The following is a 20,825-nucleotide window of genomic DNA, read 5'->3' on the forward strand; positions in this document are numbered from 1 at the left end:
CTTAGACAGTTTGTCTTTGTAGCAATCCAAAATTTATTGGCTTAACTTCCATCAGAAGCTTCCAGTTCTGCCCTCTGCAGCCAAGAGGAAAAGGCTCAGCATCTCTGTTCCTTATGACAGCCCTCCAAATACTTGAAGATAGTCCTCATGGTCCTTCTTCCTCCCTCACCTTAGGTTTCCTTTCTCTAAGCTAAACATCCCTTAGTTCTTTCCACTGATCTTTGTCTGGCATGGCCCTTCACCCAACCTGGTACCCCTCCTATGAACGTGTCCCAGTTTATCAATATCCTTTTAAAAATGCCCAGGGCTGAATACAGTACTCAAGATCTGACCAGAGCAGAATATAGTGGGATCATTATCTCCATAGATCTTAATACTGTATCTCTACTAATGCAGTTTTAGATTACATTAGATTTTTTTGGCTGCCAAAGCAAACTGTCCATAGCTTTATGTCATCAGCAGATTGGATAACCATCTGATATCTGTCTTCATCCCAGTCACTGATTAAAAATGTTGCACAGCAAAGAGCCAACCAAGGACAGATCACTAAGAACAGAATGCTAGACACCTCACCCCAGGATGACATCAGACTCTTCAGCAAACTCTTTGGGTCCAGGAATTCAGTCAGTTCTGAATTGACCTAATTGTTCCATCATCTAGTCCCCATCTCTTTAGGCTGTCCACAGCAATAGCAGGAAAAACTTTATTAAATGCTTGTTGAAACTTGGGTTATTTATTCCCCTAATCTGCTGGTATAGTAACCCTGTCACAAAAGGAAGCAGAGTTAGTAGCTTTCTTTGCTTGTTCTCATCATGTGGTGTTCTTTCCACTGATGCCCATCACAGCCCTTTACATCTTCTCTACTCTGTCGTTCCTGTGTTTTTTCATACACAGAAAATCTACCCAGTGTGCTGCAGTTCTTTTTGTTGTTTTACTTGTTTCTCGGGGTTACTGATGTGACATCCAGCCTGTTCATCTGCTCTCCCAGTCTTGTTCAGTGGCTGGCTCACCTCCTTTTCTCAGTGTACACACTCTCCCCAAGGTCTCTCATCCTGCTTCTTGGGCACAAACCATCCTTAGGAATGTGATTTGCCATCTTTCCATGACCCCTTGAGTCACTGTATTTCTTTGTAAGGATCATGGTGTCCTAGCCACAGAGCACCACAAGGAAAAGACTGGTGTTAGAGAGATGGATTTTGGAAGCATTTTGGAATCTCACATGTGATCTAGCCCCAGCTCATTGTCCATCTAAATTGGCTGACTGAGATATGCATATGGCTGCACTCATTTGATAGCTTCTAGCTTCATGCCATAATCTAGGCAATATGCATTTTTTTACCTACTTTTTTTTTCCAATTTGGATGGATGACTTTCTTTTGCATTACAGTGGATTTATCTAAGAAGGCTTTGTAGGGTTCTAGATCTTGATATGATGAGTACATTGTCATGTATAAATAGGAGCACTTAAAGAACCTTACCTTTGGCAAGGAATCATTCTTTTTCTTATGACAGCAAAGAGAACGGGGCTGTAGAAGTTGAAGAGGCCACAGCATCATATTTATCATGAAGGAGATGCTTCCACCATGGGGGTGGAGGGATTGCCCCATGGAAAACAAATGAATTGAGTGAAAGGTTGATGTCACTGTCACCTCTATCAGGAGCTGCAGCTTATCAGAATACTGAGATCTCAGAATACTCAAATATCAGGAATACAACTGATGTGTTCAGTATACTCAGATTATCAGGAATACTGCTAGTGTGTCATTGGTCAGACTTAGTGTCTTGAATGTAGGTGGAAACTGGGTGTGGTAGTGAATCCCAAATACCAAGGAAACTGAGGCAGGTGGATCTCTTGAGCTCTATGTTCTGAACCACAGAGGGCTATGCCAGTCTAGTGTCTGCACTGCTTAGCATCAGTGTGGTAGGCCCCTGGGAAAGGGTTAGTACCAAGTTGGGTAAGGAGGGCCAATCCAGCCCGGGTCAGAAATAGAGCTGGTCATAGCTCTTTTGCCAATTAGTAGTGAGATAAAGGCCATGAGTAGCCCCTGTACTTCTAGGCTGGACAAGATAAGGATGTCCAGTCTTTTAGAGGCAGACAGAGACAAAAATGGAAAAAGAAAGAGACAGACAGAAGGAGGGAGGGAGAGACAGACAGAATAAGAGAGACAGCTAGGTCAGCTCGGTGAAGTTGTTAGCAGTGGTTAGAGGCTCCAGGATCTCTCACTCCTTTTGTCTTTATTGTGGTAAGTGTGAGGTCTTTCACAAGGGTGTCTGTTGTTCTAGGGTTATAGTTTCTGCTATTCCACAGCCTCTCAGAATGCAGTGTATGCCAGAGTCGGGGAGCTATGCCATGATGAGGATGTTTTTAAGATCTAGCCTAGAGCTAGCTGCTTTTCTCATAATATCAGCTGAGCTTTCTCTTAAGCCCACATCCCCAAAGAAGGGCTTCCCCTTCAGCATGCACTGGAACGTAAAAAATGTGCCACCCTAACAGTAATGGTCACAGCACAGCAACCCAGTATGCCAAGTAAGGAGAGAGATTCAGGTGCTAGTCCATTCTGCCCCCACTTAATATATGGAGAGACAAGGTTGTTCTCCTTCCTGTTAGGGAGGATGGATTTTAGAGGGTACTATGTCATTAGGACAAAGAAAAGGGGATGTTGTAGGGTGGGGAAAAGGACAAAAGTGGCACTTCAGGAGTGTCCCCGTAGGAGATTCCCTGGGGCTACTCCTGCCCTCCTGGGGCTGTGGGGAACAACTGGACTTAATGAAGAGCTGGCTGCACTAACACTTCTGCCATGGGCTTTTGTCTAGACCCACAGCTACCCCAGTACAGTAGAGTGAGGAAGGGCCATAACACTCCCAAGAAAAGAATATTGTCTCAAGCAGAGGCTTTTCAAGAGACGAGCCACCAGCTTGCCGACACCCATCGTCTGCCTTCTTGCTACGTTTTCTCTGATTTTCTCCTTGTGACGGATGTTACTGGCTGTGGGAGGAAGTCCTCCACATTGTCCAATAAGATATTATTTCCAGTGAGGTTGGGGGTGACCAATGGATAGTCAGGTCTTCCAGGTGAGATACAGCAAATACCCTCTGGGCCAAGCCTTAGGGAAGCCTGCCTTTGATTTACATTTGTCAGTTACTGAATTTACCAGCTCAGGCAGAGGAAGGGATTGTGGTAGTCCCTTCTAGACTCTAATTCAAGGCTATATCCATGCCCCAGTTGGTCAGTTTAGAGAAAGTTTAGCCTATCTAGTTACACATGGTCATCTGGCAACATGACAACGTTGAATCTCACTGTCAGCCACGCGCACTTAGTGGTTATTCACACATAATGGGGGCTGAGGGGAGTAAAATGTCCCGTCTACCCCTGTTTCCCGGCCCAGAGCACTACCCAGGCCCTAGGCCATCTAAGGATCAGCTTATCCACCACTATGGAGTCACACCTGCCACTTGGTCCCTCCGCAACAGCTACCAATGTGTTGATTCTCAAAACTGAACTTTCAAATCAAATGTTCTGGATCCCAACTAGAGCAGATTCAGGAGCCTCTGAAAACCTTAGGGACTTGGTTCCTAAAGAGCAAGTGCTCCTGTCAGTAGTGCTAGTTGAAACAGTTCTCAAGAATGATCCAGGAGACCAAGTCCGGCAAACAAGGAGACATTGCAAACTATTCCACCTAAAGAGAAGCTGCTGCTTCCCCCTCCTTGTGGTGCTGAGGATCTCCTGCTTAGTGTTGCATAATATAGCTATTGTTGCACTCCTAACACTGCCAGAAGCATTGCCTGGAGCAGACATATGCTGTATCCAACTATGGCCCTTTGCCAATCCCTGAGCCAGAAAGTCTTTCAGGATATTTATAATGCTTTTTGAGGCAAAGAGGTTGCCCCACATAGGTCCATCAGTTGTCATTGATCTGGTTCCTGAGACCATCAATTCCAATATCAGCTCTAGTCAGGCCTGAGACTACAGGTTTGCAAGGGTTTCAGAAAAAAGAAACATCAGAAAGAGGCTGGAGAAAAGGCACACTGTGTTCATCCAGTCCTTTAGCCTTCTCATCAGATACCCTATTACTGTTTTTCAGGAAGAGGAGAAGGGAATTATAGCTTTGCCGTGTCTATATAGCCATCTGGGACTGCCTCCCATTGATACCCAACCTGCTAGACCAACTGGCAGGGGTGGTGATAAGTCAACGAATTGAACCTACAGGGGATATGCAATCTGAACAATATATGAGATGCCAATGAAGGAAAGATGACCTTCGTGGCCTACTGTGATGACCTGCATGAATACAATATTATATGAGTCAGTTTGTGCATTTCCTTGGAATTTTTCAGATTCATGATTCAGTATTTTAAAATTTCATAATAGATATTGATGTATTTTGCGTTTATATCACCTTTATTTCCAAATATTTCCCTCTCTGCTCCCTTAACTTCCTTATAGTAAAAAATAATAAGAACGAGAAGGAAAAAAAAGCAGTTCAGCAGAACTAACCAACGCATCAGCTGAATTATACAGTGTTCCACACCCATAGTCCCCCACCCCTTCAAAGAAGGGAGTGAAGCGCCTCTTTTCATCTCTACTTTGGGGATAAGCTTGGTCATTATAATTATCAGTGTTCGTTTTAATTGTCTTTTCCATTGACATGGTTGTTGTCGTTGTGTCTGTTTTCCTAATTCTGCCTAGTTTATTCTGTATCAGTTCATATAAGTCTTCCCGTGCTTCTCTGAATTCTTCATATTTATTGCTTCTTATGGTATGGTAATATTACATTTGAGTATCATAATTTGTTTAGCCATTCCCCAAATAGTGAACATCTGCTTTCTTTCCAGTTCTTTGCTACCAAAAATGGCACAGTTATTGAATATTTTTGTGTATATGAACCTTTTTTGTCTCTGACTTCCTTGGGGGTTTATCAGGAACTCAGTATTTTAAGACTTTTTGGACTGATAGTTGGTGGCCTAGCTCGATGAGGATGTCCCCCCTCCAGACAAGGATATCCATGCCATCCTTCATCCAACACTATTTGTGAAGTTGAAAGAGATAGGGTAATTGGAAACCCATAGAAAGCCAATAAGAGAATCCCTAAATTACAGCTAAAACCATATCCCTCTGAAGGACCCTGGCACTGCCAAAACATCTAAGATGGTTTCTTCACTTTCCAGAAATCTCCAGCTATTCTAACCCCAGACTTCTCACTTGGACGGTTCCTCCCACTGACCGACTGAAACACCCCAAGGCTTACCACTAGATCCTGAAAAGAGAAAGTGCATACCATTACCATAACAATTAGTTTAGCTCAGCTCACTTCGATACACCTAAACACCCAAGATTCATCACAGAGACACATCACAGAGACAAGTGGATCTACACAGAGGCTGTCCTTGAGATCAAACTGGGTCTCTCCTGTACACCAGTCCTGCATCTGTTTCTCCTGCAAGCTGACGGCAATTGAAAGGAGCTAAATAGTAGGGAAAAAAGAGGTTCTTATGGCACAAGTAGCCTTGGAAGCTTGGAGGCCCTATCTGGAGGGAATAAGGCATCTCCTTATTGTCCTGACCAGAAATGTCCAGAGTACCTCCAGACTAGCTCTGTCACAGCAGAGCTAACGTCGGATTCATCAGGCACAATTTAGTAGTAGGTTTACCTTCCACATTCCAGGACATCACAAGTTGTTGGCGGGGACATTGTTTGGAAAACCAGAATTTGGATGCCTGGCAGGTCAACCACTTCAGTAGGCCCTCTTACAGCAAGATTTGTAGCTACTCAGCACTGACTAGACTGATTAGAAGCAGTTTGCCAGCAGCAGATACAGAATGCCTTTTCCCACATGTAGCCACCTCCCCTCTAAACTGTCATGACTCCTGAACCCAAAGGAAGACTTCTGAATTGGCTTCTTTGCACCTTCCAGAGAAGGGATTAGGCCCAAAGGTAGAGACCTCTGCCGGTATACTCAAAGCTTGACATATGGTCACCTTGGACTTTCAGTGGCCACAGACATGTTATAGTATCTGCTGGAGCCTATAAATTATAGTCCAATGAACTTGATTTTTATTAATTGGATAATTCTATATTCATTCATTTTAGAGATAGTGTATATATAGAAAAGCAGGTGATGATTATAAAGGCCTAGGATAGCTTAAAAACATCATGCTGGACTAACAGTTCTTGATAGGATTTTTAAGAGGAATGCAGTAGATGTCGTTTATCTAGATTTTTCAAAGTGTTTAATGAAATATCTCATACTGTTCTTCTGGAAACAAAAGAAAGATGTGTACTGGATGGTAACATATTTAGATGAATTTGAAATTAGTTGAATGCCTAGACTCAGAGGATTGTCATTAATGGTTCCATGGCAGCTTTGCAGGGCTATCTCCATTGAAGTTCACCAGGGCTTGGCCCTGTGCTGTTTGGCATTTTTATCAGTGACTTTGATAAAGGCAGAGATGGCATGCTTATCAGATTTGCAAATGAATCAAAGCTGGGAGCTATAGCTAACGCATTGGATGACTCAGTCAGGATCTCAAAAAATCCTGACTCAACAAACTGCCTGTTTTTGTAGGACTGGAAAGCTAAGAATGTGTTTTACATTTTTAAATACAAATTTTCAGAGCTGCATTTAAAGCCCATTGTATAAAGTACTTATGAAAGTCGTCTTGTTCACAGAAACTCAGAGTGGGCAAGTGCCTCAGAGACCATCAGGGACCCCAAATAGGAATCCATTCTGTAGCATCCTTGACTCTCTGAACAGTTATCAACTGGCCTCAGATTGAATACCTCCAGTGCAGGAAGCTCATGTCCTAACACAGCCAACTCTGCTTTAGGACAGCTCTAATTGTTAAAAAGTTTTTCCTTGCATCAAACCAAAGCCTGCCTGTCCATGACTTTGATCCATTGCTTCTTGTTCTCCCCTTTTAAGACCAAACAGAACAAATCTAATCTTTTTTACCATGTGACAATACTTCAGTTACTTATAGACAGGCTTCTCCTTGCAGGTTAAATATCCCTAGTTCTTTCAATGAATGTTTGTATTGCATATCCTTTGGGGCCATCATCATCCAGGTCACCTTATCTCTCTCAGGTTTCTGTGCATGTAACCTCCTCAGCTCCTGTGGGGTCAATTATCTTCTTCATGCCAACTTTCTCTTAAACCCTAGTGTAGGGGCAGGGAACCTGCGGCCTTAAGGCCACATGTGGCCTTCTAGGTCCTTAAGTGCAGCCTTTCGACCAAATCCAAATTTTATAGAACAAATCTTTATTCTAGATCTACCCTATTCAAGAAGATTCTTCAGCCTGGTTAATTTTTATTTCATATTACTCCCTTCTGTTCCAGTAAAACTAGTCTACTCACTCTTCCCCAAATTCTACATTCTATCTTGCATCCTTATGCCTCTGTATAGGCTTTCCTCCTTGCTGCCTCTTTAACTGTACCTCTTAGAATCCCTTACTTCTTTCCTTAAAACTCAGCTCAGGTGCTACCTCTCACTTGAACCTTTCTTTATTTCCCTTGGCTGTTAGCACTCTCTTCCTTCTCAAATTAACCTGTGTTTACTTATCTGTCTATATATTATAGCCCCATTCCACCCACTAGCAAATATTAGCTCCTTGAAGGTAGGAGGGAGTATTTGTGGTTTGTCTTTGTATCCCCAGTCCCTACTGCAGTGCCTTGCATATAGAAGACAATATGTATTTATTAAATTAAGTTATATAGAGGACTTGTAAGTTTTTCAATAATTACTCTTTGCCTTATGTCAATTGGGCAGTTCAGATATAATGGTTCCATTATCATCCACTGATGAAAATAAACCATTTATAAAAATGTTGGAAGATCTGTTCAATTTTGTGTTTGTTGTCCTACGTTCATCTACAAATGCCCTCAGGATAATCTGACTCTTTTTGGTCTTATTTTTCTCATTAACTACGTTTCACTGTTTAATGAGAAAAGAGTACTGGTTATAATTTTTGATCTGCCATGGCTTGCTTTTAATATATTCATGATGATTTTTAGTGACCATCACCCTTCTAAGGTGCTCAGAGCTTAACTATTTAATAATAAAAAAAAAAATTGCTAGACCCAAGGTTGGCATCCCGTATTTTGTGGAATCTACCTTCTTCCCTTTTTTGGAAACTGAGACCTCTCTGTACTCTATTCCTTCATCACCTCTTCTATTGTCCACAAAAGATTAGTGGTTTAGCAGTCATATCCACAAGATTTTCAGTGCCATAGAATACAGTTCTATCCACCCCAATAGTTTTAAGCTCAATGCTCTCTTATAATCTCATTTGTCTTACATTTTAATTTCGTGCTAACCATTTTTGTTTTATTTTCTTTGATCTTCCGATCTGGAGATCATGCCTTTAATGTTGAAAACAGAAGGAAAGTAGGGAATTCGGTAATTCCACATTTCTCTCGGTTATCCACGATCACCTTCTCAACCATAATAACCATTGAGACTACCCCTTTCTCGTTTTCCTCCCATTAAATTTGATTGTCAATTTTTGATCAACGCCTGTTGTGTGTAGAATATTCCTAGTGAGATGCAGAGTTTGGATGAGTCATTCTTAGGACTGTCATGGGGTTTACAGTCTAGGAAGGAAATAGGACTTGTAACCTCTGAGCCATTCCTGAAATTCTGAGCTTATACTAACTAGGTCCATTCTCGGAAGCAATTTAGTGATTACTCCTTTGGCTCAGGCTAGTTTCGTTTGTTTCTGGCTTTTCTGAAGAGACCCTGAGCTCCCATGCATCTATACATCTGGCTTCTGAGGCACAGAACATAAAAAAAGTTAACTATATACAAGTGCTAGAAGGATTCATACTTAAACCCCTATGCAGTCCAGAAAGCCTTCCCTGCTGGAGGCGCCAGCTCCCATAAGTCACCTTCTTGTTCTGTCACTAGAGGAGTTGCTTTAAAAGGTAATCAGGACTTACTCCCCCAGAATCACAGAGTTAGGAGGGACCCCAGGGGCTATTTAGTCCAATATTTATCTGAGCAAAATTCCCTCTAGGATATATCCCTTTAACTTTCCCAAGCTAGATTTGAGCCGATTCCTTCACTCTCCACCAGGGGAAGAAAGGTCTGACTATTGCTGAGGAATCAAGCAGCCAGCCCTCTAGTGAGCTCTACTTTTCCCAGGGACTTAGCTTTTCTTGATTTATAGTAACGCATAGTTGAGACCCCCAACTAAAGTTAAGGTCTTCCCAAGGAGACTGGGTTCCCAGTTGAGATTAGGGTTGCTAGAGAGTCAGCCCTCCTCCTCAGGACCTGCACAGTCTACGTGATTCATGATACCAGTGAAAGGCATGGTCCAGGTTTGTTCTTACATCCTCATCATGTCTCTTTCTTTGCCTCATTGCTCCTAAGTTTTGACCCTTCTGTTGGTTCTTGGGTTCACAATTCCCCTCAGCACTAATTTCCCCCATGTTCCCTTTCAGTGCCAGTGAATGTGAAGTTCAGCTTTGTCCTGGTCTCTTAACTCCCTTTGAGACTTGGAAACTCTGCTTGTGGCTGCACTGCACCAGCTACATTGCTGTCTTCCCAGCAACTGCTGCTACTGCCATCTACTCATCTACCTCAGGAAAATGTTACAGCTCTTACAGTGAGGTTGGACACATTGCCACATTCCCAATTGTTTTATTTTAGTCAGGACCCATCTGGTTCACGAAAGAGCCCTTCAGGTAATTGTGAAGATTTCTGCCTTGTGGGGCTCCACCAATCCTCTCTTCCAGCCAAGCTAAGGTGACTGAATTCCGTCATCCCCTTCTTACCTAAATCAAGGTGCAGGCAGTGTGCCCTCCAACACCTTTCTGATTTGTCATTCCTTTCATCCCTCCTGCTGACTAGGACTAGGCAATACGAATTTCCCTAAGGCTTGGAGAAACCTCCAGAAAACCACAGAAACACTAGAGAGGGAGGGACACAGCTAGTGACAACTACTCAAAACCTTGCTGCAGAGACAAAGGCATGTGTCCTCCTTAAAGACACAGAGATAAATGTAATGCATAATACAGGTATAAAAGATAGTAATACTTAACATGAAGGTGGTGCTTTGAGGTTTACAAAACACTTCATCCAAGACAATGCTGGGAGGTAGTTAATGGAAGTATTATTATCCCCACTTGGCAGATGAGGAGACTAAGGCTTAGAGAGACTTACCCTGCGGCCGACAGCTAAAACATTTCAAAGCCAGGAGCCATCTCTTCTGTACTTTTTCCTACAACTTTGCCCACATTGTTTTTGTTACTTTTTCTTATTTTTGATGGATATAAGCTGATATCTGAGCTATTTTCATTTCTTTGATAATCAGTGAAGTTGAACATTTTCAAGTCATAATTTAACATTTCCTTTTTTTGTAAATTGCTGATATAAATTTAATTCAGTCCAACAAATATTTTCTGAGTGCCTGCTCCACACAAGGCAATGCAAAAATGAATGTGAAATATTTCCTGTCTTCAAGGTGTTAACATTCTACTGGGAGGTATGAGGGGTAAGGGGGAGAGAACATAAGCACAAATCAGTAAACAGCGTATGAGAAGCAATAGAGCCCTGATGATCACATGACAGTGGATGAAAGAATCAGGATCCAAAAGAATCTTGACAGGCTGTTGACCCCAGTTGGCTGAATCGAGTAAGATAAAATTCATTAGGAATAAATGTGAAATCTTGCATCTTGATACAAAGACCTCCTAAGTACAAAATAGAGGAGATTTGGTTAGATAGCAGTTCTGAAAAGCATTAGGTGGCTTTCTTAGACCACGAGCCACATGTGACTTAGCAGTGTGATGTGGCAGCCAAAAATGCTAATGCACACGGTGTCCATTGTGCAGGGCATAACTTTCATGAATGGGTAGGTGAGGGGCCCACTATGTTCTGCTCTCATAATACTCCATCCAGAGTATTGTGTGTGGCTCTGGGCACCATGATTTAAGGACATGGATAAGCTGGAGGGTGTCCAGAGGAGGCCAGGCAGGACAGTGAAGGGCCTCCAGTCTGGGCTGTATGACCATTAGTTGAAGGAGCTGGGCATGTTTAACCTAAAGGAAATCTTGGAGGGAAATAATGTTTTCAGGTATTGGAAAAAGGGTATCACATGGAGGAGGGATTCGCCTTGCTTCATTTAGCCCCAGAGGATAGAATGAGGAATGAGAGATGAAAGCTGCACAGAAGCTGATCTAGGCTGTCAGGAGGAATCTCCTAATAGTTTGAGTTGTCCGGAGTATAAGAGGCTACTTCCACAAGTGATGGGCTCTCCTTCCTTAGAGGTGTTATTCAAAGGCTGGATGACCACTCGTCAGGTACAGTGTAGGAAGGATTCTTTTCCCACATGGATTAGATAGGCCAGATCACCACTGAGGTCCCTTCCTATTCTCTGATCTTGTGATTCTATGATTGGGTAAGGCAGGAAAGGTGACGTCTTCTGAGGGACTGAGCCAAGTGCCTTCACCCTGATAAATTTATATTATTGTAGAGATTCCACAGGTTGAGTTTCTAATCTGCTATATTTGCTCTGAAGATTTCCTCCAATCTTTTATTTTTCTTACTTTGGTTGTATTTTTAATTGCATATTTTACCTTGTTTTTACAGAGTCAAATACATTTATCATGACTTTAACTTTTTCTTCCATTTGTTCAATGATAAGAAATTTACTTCCTTCTACTACTGAGATATTCCTTTTCTACCTTTTTTATGGTTTTTGTTTATGTTTGATTCTTTGATCCAATTATTTCTTTTTCTCTGGGACTTCAATCCCAGGCTGCAAATATATAGTCATGAACATAGGCACTTTCCAGGCAGTCCCTGCCTTTCCTGAGAATGCTGGAAATCTATTATTTATTTTGCATTCAGAATCTTTTCTGAAATTTTGGCTCAAGGCCCTAGAATTTAAATTCACTCTTGTTTGCTGTGTGCATGCGATTATAATTGGCCAGTTGTGAATAACTTGAGGTACCCATACATGACCATGGCTCTCTGTAGACCCCTGGCAAGGAGTCTCTTTCTGTGGAGGGGCAGACATGAAGAAGGCAAGGCCCAGTGGTCATCCACTCGAGCTAACTAGATGCCTTCAGCAGCTCCAGGGGCAAGGGTGTGGAGTAGTACGGGCAGTCCATCACAAGTGTATTTCTTGAGACCCTGCTGTGCACTGCGCTAGCAATTGAGGGGATTACAAAGACGTTTGAGGAGGTGATGACCCACAAGGACTCCTCTCGTTGAGGAGATAAGACACATAAGACATGTGAAAAGGCAACTAACCACACAAAGTAGTAAGCAGTAAGTCCCAAACAAGTGATACACGTAATAAGCATCGTAGGGGTTCAGAGTAGGGAGACAGCACTTGCAGCTATCTCCAGACTCCAGGGCAGTCACTAGGATGAGGTGAGAAGAGATGAGCCATGAAAATTGGCAGGGAGCCTGAGGAACTCAGTATATAAATCTCAGGGAGCTATTTACAAGAATGGGAATGCTGCTGTGTCAGGGACCAGACTAGGCTCTTTGGTGAAAGCAAGGGAGTATGAAATGGGGGTGGAAATGTTGGGGGCCAGGGAGGAGGACACAATGGGAGCCAAGGCTGAGTCGAGTCAAGCTGCCTAACTTGAATCTTTCTCCCCCCCCCAGCCTATACCCAGCTTCAGCCACACCAACTCCTTCCTCAGTCCCCATCCAAGCACCTGCAGCCCCAGTTTGTCATCCAGCAGCAGCAGCAGCAGCCACCTCTACAGCAGCAGCAGCAACAGCAGCAGTCCCAACAGTGCCGGCCCCAATCACAGTCCCAATCCCAGCTTGCCTCAGCTCTGCCAGGAGTGACCATACAGCCCAGCACTGAAGTTCACGCCATGTCACTAGGCCCAGCAATCCCTGCCCTCCCACTGCAGTGTCCTGCTACCAATCAGCACAAACCTGGCAACAGCCAACAAGGGCAGCCCTCCAGCCCAGAGGCTGGGCCCCAGAATGGACATTCTGAGGGCCTGCTCCACACCCCCCAACGCAGATTCCAGCACACATCAGCTGTCATCCTCCAACTACAGCCTGCTTCACCAGCGGTGAGTTACCAGTCCCCAAGGCCTGTCCCTCTTTTGGATAGGCACAGCTTAGGCAGGTTACACCCAACTTGGCATCCTTCTTCCCAATGTGGGATGTGATGCTGGCTGAATGTTTTGAATCTGCCTGGGTATTTCAAGAGCCTCTTAGGTACCATTTATCCAAAGAAGGGCAGGACAAAGAAAATAATAGATCTACGTATATACAGCTCCTCTGGATCTACGAAACCTGGATTTCAATGTGCTTGTCAATTTCCCATCCCAGAAGCATCGTCCCAGTGCTTGCAGTTACCTTCATTAGCAGAAGTGTTCAAGCATATGGTGGGAGGGACAGGGGGAACTCCTAAAGAGACCATTTCTACCCTATTCCTTGACAGACCCCACAGTGTGGTTCAGATGCCTGGAAGGAGGCAATGCCCAGGGAGAAGAGTCTACCTGAGACCCTGCCCAGCCCAGCAGCCCAGCAACCAGCAACCCTCACTCCCCCACCTGCTGGTCCACTCCAGCCCACAAGCTCTGATGTTCAGCAGTCTCCAGCACATGGTAGGGGGAGTGGGAGGGCAGGACTCCTAGGGGAGAGGAGACAGTTTTCCTCAGCTGCTTCTTGGACATCTGACGTGGGCACCAAAGTGAGTGGGAAACTGGTAGTCACTGAAAGCACCTAGAAGCAGCAAGGAGATGACGCAAATAGGATCTGGAGACAGGGAAAAACAGAAAGAGGTAACGGGGGAAAAGGGAGTGTCTAGTTAATTCAAAAGAAAGGAGGCTGAAGAAGCAGAAGAAGGGATGAGTACCATAAACCTTTAGCCTGAACACTGAGCTCCGCATCTCAGTGGTGGCCAGAGTAGCTGAGGAAAGAGTGGAGAGGTGGAGATTGAGATTGAGGTGGAGAGTGGGGATGATTTTCCTGAAAAGTAAGGCCCTACATCCTTTATGCCTGAAATGCATAGACAATTGAACAAGTATTTGGGGTCTGAATTGTTAATGTGAGTGTAAAATGCAACCTAAGAATGTTGTTCGTTTGAGAGACATTGTGGTGGAGTGGAGTGGAGTGGGTTTGAATCCCAGTTTGGTCACTTATTATCTATGAGACCTCGGCCCATCAGTTCACCTCCCTGGGCTTCATTTTCTCATCTGTAAAATGGGCCATGAAGTTGGACTTGGTGGCTTCCAAGGCCTTGCAGCTTGAAATCCATGATCTAAATCTTTTTAAGAGATTCCAGGACTTTGTACTATGCAGTAGTTATTATATACTCACTTAGGAATGTTTTGTGTCTAATATTTGGTACAATAATAATTTTGCCCACATAGGCATAAAATCTGAGAGTTTGGTCCAAGAATTTGAAATAGGAAACCTGGCAAGACAGCCTTAGTGCTGAAGCTCATGGATGAGGACAATGGCTAAGAGCCATGAGGGGTGAAAAGTGGAGATTCAGGATAGGGCCAAAGAGAGCACTTGAATCCAACCCAGTTAGAGTATCCACATAGGATCTAGTGCCCACTGCTAGGTTTGCCATCTGCCCAGGAATGGGCATACGTGGATTTTTTCCATGTTCTCCATATCGGGCAACTCTGCCAGAACCCTGTGCCCTGGTGGAAGACATCGTACTGCCTCAGGCTCCTGCTGGACTTCCACCCTTTCATTTCTTGCCTTTCTCAGACTGCCTGCAGAGTGGTCTTGGCCCAGAGTTCAGTGGCATCATGAGCCACCCATAATTCAGGAAGACAGTTCCTGCCAGTACCCTGAGTGTTTTTCAGAACAGAGGAGGGAGAAACAGAGAGAGAGAGCAGAGAGGAAGAAAGGGAAAGTATCTTGTGGGGATGAAAAAAAAAAGGAAAAAGGGATTCAAGTAAGAAGGAAATAAAAGAGTAATAAAAGAAAGAGAGGAAGAGGGAGAATTTGTGAGGCAGAGAAAGGAGAGCAAATGAGAAATCACAGCCGAAAAGACTCAGGAAGAGACCTGAAAGTTCATCCCAGAGATTTTAACCCAGGGTCTATGAGCTTCAAAAAAACCAAAACTGTAACTGTGTTTCAGTATAATTGGTTTCCTTTGTAATCTTATCTATTCTATGTGTTTAGAAGCATTCTTCTCAGAAGGGGTTCAAAGGCTTCACTAGACTATCAGAGAGCTCCATGACACAAGGTTAAGAATCCCTAATCTAGTTTAGCCTCTTATCAGGCCAGAATTTCCCTGCGGGTAGTGAGTACTGCAGTTTCTGCCTTAACACCTAGAGTGAGACTAGGAGCACACTGCTTTGTAAGACAGCCCAGCCTGTCCCCCTGGAGGACAGCTCTCCTTGTTCAGAAAAGTCTTCCTTCTTTCCAGAATCTGCTGCCACAAAACTCGCAATCATTGGAAACTAGTTCTCTCCTCTGTAGCTAATCTTCCGCAGTTGAGTCCTTCACATGTTTCAAGACAGCTACAATGTCCCTCCTAAGTCTTCTCTTTTCAGACTAAAAACCACTCGTTTCCTGAGCTGTTCCTCAGCTCTGTAAGGTCTCATGTGTATTCCACATGTCACTCCCAGCCCCCTTCTACATATCTTGGTCCCTCTCCTCTGAACATGCTCTAGTTTGTCAGTGTCCTGATTAAAATGTGATGCCTAGAAGTTCATAAATTATCAAAACTGGATGAGACTTTAAAGATCACTTAATTCGACCCCCTCATTCTACAGAAGAGGAGACTGAGGCTCAGAAAATGGAAGGGACTAGCTAAGAACTTATAGTGAATAAGTGGCAAAAATATTTCTGGTCAGGTACTCTTTCAGTCTCTCACATAAGTACATTTGCTCTAGGCATGATCTGATTCGGTTAGATTAGAATGGGACCATTACTTCTTTCTTCAGGGTAACCACATGGTCAGCTTACCTCCTGTTTCAAGCCAGCTCTCTTGTTGACCTCAGCAACCAGATTGATGAAGAGTCTTGGACCCATCTTTAGCCTAGAGAAAAGAACACTTGGAGACATTATAGTTGTCTTCTTCAAGTCTTGAAGTCTTGAAGGACTTTCTTGCGAAAGGAGTAGACTTGTTTTATTTGACCCTAGGGGCAGAATTGGGGGGTAGCAGTTACAAAGAGGTAAATTTAAAGTTTTCTCCAATATCCTTTAAAAGAATTTTTTTCAATTAACAAAAATCTGTTTCCCACACTTCACACCTCCCCTCCTCCATTGAGAAAAATAAAACAAAATAAAATCATTGTCATAAATATGCATAATCAAGCAAAACAAATTCCATAAATATGCAAAATCAAAGCAAAACACATCCAAAATATATGTCCCAAGCTGTCTATCACCTACCTGTCTGTCAGAAGGTAAATAGCATATTTCAGTGTGGGTCCTCCGGAATCATGGTTGGTCATTCTGTTGATCAGAGTTCTTAAGTCTTTCAAAGTTGTTTGTCTTTACTGTGTTGTTATTATAAATTGTTTGATTCTGCTCACTTCACTCTGCATCAGTTCATACAGGTTTTCCAAGATTTCTCTGAACCTATCCCTTTCTCATTTTTTAACAGAATTATAATAGTCCATTACATTCATATAACATAATTGTTCTGCCCTTCTGTAATTAATGAACACTCCCTTAGTTTCCAGTTATTTGGCAATATAAAAAGATGCACCATAAGTTACATATGGGTCCTTTTTTCTCCTTCTTTGCTCTTTTGGGGATTAAAGGCCTAGTAGTGGTATTGCTGGGGCAGAGAATAAGTACAGTTTAGTAACTTTTGTGGGATAGTTCCAAATTGCTTTCTAAAAGGGCTAGACCAATTCACAGGTCCGCTAGCTCCACCCCTCCAACATTTGTCATTTCCTTTTGCCAATCTGATGGGGGTGAGTTGGAACCCCAGAATTCTTTTAATTTGCATTTCTCTAATTAGCAATTTAGAGCATTTTTTCATATAGCTATTGATAGCTTGGATATCTTCCTTAGAAAACTACTTGTTTATAACCTTTGATGACTTATCCAATGAAGAATGGTTCTTATCCTTATAAATTTGAATCAGTGCCTTATATATCTTAGAAACAAGACTTTTATCAGAGAAATTAACTGCAAACATTTTCCCCCATTTATCGATTTCTCTTCTAGTTTTAACTGCATTAGACTTGATTATGCAAAAATGTATGTAGTTATTTAAAATGGAATTTTGCTATTTTTTCCTGCTGGATTTTGTTGGTAATATACAGAAATGCTGATGTTTTTATTTGGATTTATTTTATATGCTGCAACTTTGCTGAAGTTTTCAATTGTTTCATTTCATTTTAGGTGACTTTCTGGGGTTCTCTAAGTAAACCAGTCATGTTACCTGCTTGGTAATGATAATTGTTTTCCTTTTTGCCTGTGCTTATTCCATTCCCTTAGATTCTTTTTCTTGTCTTATTGCTGCTATTAATATTTTGAGCACTATATCAGAAAACGGTGATTATGATAATGGACATCCTTGCTTCAGTCCTGATCTTCTTGGAAAGTCCTCTAGTTTATCCCCATTATATATATGCTACCTCTTGGTTTTAGATAGATACTACTTGTCATATTAAGGAAAGACCCATTTATTCCTCTGTTTTCTAGCATTTTGAACACAAATGTGTGTTGTATCTTGTTAAAAGCCTTTTCAACATCTATTGATATGATCACATAATTTTTGTTCTTATTATTAACATAGTTATATTTATAGTTTTCCTAATACTGAACCAACCTCTGTATTTCTAGTAAAAAAAAACATGCCTGGTCATAGTATATAATCTTTTTGACATATTACTGTAGCTCCTTGCTATTATTTTATTTAAAATGTTTGCATCAATATTATTCATTGAGGATATTGGTCTATACTTTCTCTTGTTGACTTTACCAGGTTTAGGTATCAAGACCGTTTTTCTGTCATAGAAGGAATTTGGTGGGACCCCTATTTTTTTCAAGTAGTTTATATAATATTAGAAATCATTGTTGTTTTAATGCTTGATAGAATTTACTTATAAATCCATCTTGTCCCAGGTATTTCCCCCCCTTTGGGAGCTCATTTATAGCTTGTTCAGTTTCTTTTCCTGAGATAAAGTTATTTAAAGCCTCTATTTCATGTTCTGTTAATCTGGGCACTTTCCATTTACATAAATATTCATCTATTTCTTTAAGTTGTCCTTTTTATTAGCATATAACTGGATAAAGAGTTTCTAATAGTTTTCTTTATTTTTCTTTGTTGTGAATTCACCTTTTCATTTTTGATACAGGTAATTTGTTTTTCCTCTTCTAAAAAATCAAATTCACTAATGGTTTATCTATTTTTTTTCTATTTTATGTTTTATATTTATTGGTTTTTCTTGAAAAACCAGCCCTAGTTTTGTTTATTAATTCCATGGGTTTTGCTTTGGGGGGGGTACTTTCAATTTTTTTAATCTTTTCTTTGATTTTTAGGATTTCTATTTTGGTATTTAATTGGATTTTAAAATTTGTTGCTTTTTTAGTTTTTTTAATTGCATGACCAATTTGTTGATCTGTTCTTTCTCTCTTCTGTTGATGAAAGTATTTAGTGATTTAAAACATTTTCCTCAAGCACTGCTCTGGTTGCATCCCCAACATTGTGTTATGATTCTTATTGCTGTCATTATTATTAATGAAATTATCTTTTGTTTCTTTGATTTGCTTTTTGACTTAGGATTAAGTTATTTAGTCTTTAATTATTTGAATCATTGCTTCAATGACTATTGAATCTCATATTGTTGTGACCAGTAAAGGATGTTTAATATTAATGCTTTTTGACATATGTCTGTGAGGTTTTTATACATTATTGTATAGCCAGTTTTTGTAAAGATACCATACATTGCTGAGAAATATGTATATTCTCTTCTATTCTCATCACATTGGAGGGCTATCATATCTAACTTTTCCAAAATTGTGGTCAAGACTTCAATTTCATTATTATTTTTATTTTCATTAGATCTGGCTAGGTTGGAAGGGATACATTGAGGTCCCCCTACTGTTTTATTTTGCTGTCTATTTCTCCTTGTAGCTTATTTAACTTTTAAGTTTAAGTTTTTAAATTTTCTTTTAAACAGAGATGCTATGTCATTCAGTGCATATATATTAACTGCTCATTCACTGTCTGTGGTCTCTTGAAGCATAACATATTTCAAAGGCTCTACTAAGCTATGGTCTTTTCATCAGGAATACTTGCATTCCACTCTTTGATTAAAGGTCCTTTTCTCCCTGTAGGATTATACTCAGTTTTGCTGGGCAAGTTCTTTTTGATTGTAAATCTATATCTTTTACCTTCTGGAATAATGATTACCAAGCTTTCTGCTCCTTCATCATGATGGCTGCTAAATCTTTTGTGATTCTGATTGTGGGGCTCTTTAGCACATAAGTTCTTTCTTTTTGGATGCTTGCAGTTTTTGTTTTCTTTTGTTTTGCCTAGAAGCTGTGGACAGTTTTCTTTCATGATTTCTAAAAATATGTCTGCGTATGTGTGTCTGTGTGTGTGATGCATGGGGGAGGTGTGGAGAGTGTTCATGGCCTTTAGGCAATCTAATGATTAATTTCTATTTGGTCTATTCTGATTTTCAAGGAGTCTGTTGTTTTTGGGTCATGTTTTACGTCTCTTGTACTACGCTGTTAATTCTCCTTATAAATCTTTCCTCTATCCCTCTCACATTTCTTTTCTCATCTCATCCTCTAGTGCTCTCATTTAAATTTTAAATAATTTTTAACTTCTAAAAACTCTTCATTTCTTCCAGGAATTCTAGTTGAATTTATGTTAGAGCAGTTTTTCTTTGAGGCTTTACCCATATGTGTTTTGGAGTCATTCTCTTCTTCTGGGTTTGTGTTTTGAGTGTCCTGTTACCCTAATAGCTTTTTTAGGGTAGGATTCTTTTTTCTAAAAAAATCATTCTTCTGGCTTTACTTCTTGAATTGGGACTTTGTGTTAAGGTCAGTCTCAGTGCACTTCTGAAGGGAATGCCTTGGCCTTGTTTGGTCCTGATACTTCTTTCTTTGGGCGTTCAAGGCTCTCATTCATATTCAAGGCTGGGCACCTGCAAGCTTTCAGAGTACCTGTAACTTTTAGTACAGTGTCTAGTACATAGCAAGTGCTTAATAAATGGTTATTGACTTATAAATGCTTGTTCTTCCAGAACAAAATCTGATCACTGCTCTCTTAATCTAAGCTTTGCAAACTCCTAACTCAGGTTTGGGTCTGTGCAACACCACTATTGGCTTGCCCCTGGTTGGAGCTCTAGTAGACTGTTACTGGTCCCAGCCATTGTCAATGAATTGGAAGGCTCTGCAGGTTTAGAGTGATAGAACTACAATTTCTCCCTTAGTTTGAACCCCCTTACTCTGTTTGTAGGCTCTAGAGTGGGCTAGATACTAGATTGGAGATGCTACTCTGGGGTTAGAGCCACATAGCTGCTGTCAGATTCTGTTCCAACTCCTTGCCCAAATCACAGCCTCAGTTTTTGACCACACCATGCCCTGGAATGTCACCCTTATACACACAGTCACCTCCTCAGTCCTCACTGGATCTGTCTCCCTACTCTGGGGCACAGATGACAGAATTGCCAGTTGGTTCTTGTTTCTGCTCGCTCCACAGTTCTAGGCCACTATATACTGGATCTGAGACCACTTCTTGGCCTAGTAAACAACTACAGGCCTAGTTCAGGCATCATGCTGAAAGACTGTGCCTGCCTTCCTGGCTAGACATCCCTCCCCTCCCCCAGTGTCTATATTCCTTATGCCAATATCGTCTGGAAAAATTATTCACTGTGATTATCCTTGGATTTTCCAATCAAGAATTGTCAGCC

General features: G+C 41.5%; 1 protein-coding gene across 7 annotated transcripts in view; it reads left to right on the top strand.

Annotated features, from left to right (window-relative positions):
• Window positions 1–20,825, top strand: part of PHC2 (polyhomeotic homolog 2) — a 161,515-nt gene that overhangs the window by 108,835 nt on the left and 31,855 nt on the right. For all 7 annotated transcript variants that reach the window (XM_078145513.1, XM_078145512.1, XM_020983397.2 and 4 more), the window contains 2 exons: window positions 12,616–13,040; window positions 13,415–13,580. In XM_078145513.1, coding sequence (XP_078001639.1) covers window positions 12,616–13,040; window positions 13,415–13,580 — 591 coding nt within the window. The remainder of the gene's footprint in view (window positions 1–12,615; window positions 13,041–13,414; window positions 13,581–20,825) is intronic.

The sequence above is a fragment of the Phascolarctos cinereus genome, unplaced genomic scaffold (assembly GCF_003287225.1).
Source record: "Phascolarctos cinereus isolate Bilbo 61053 unplaced genomic scaffold, phaCin_HiC Scaffold_726;HRSCAF=1367, whole genome shotgun sequence".
NCBI classification, from domain to species: domain Eukaryota; kingdom Metazoa; phylum Chordata; class Mammalia; order Diprotodontia; family Phascolarctidae; genus Phascolarctos; species Phascolarctos cinereus.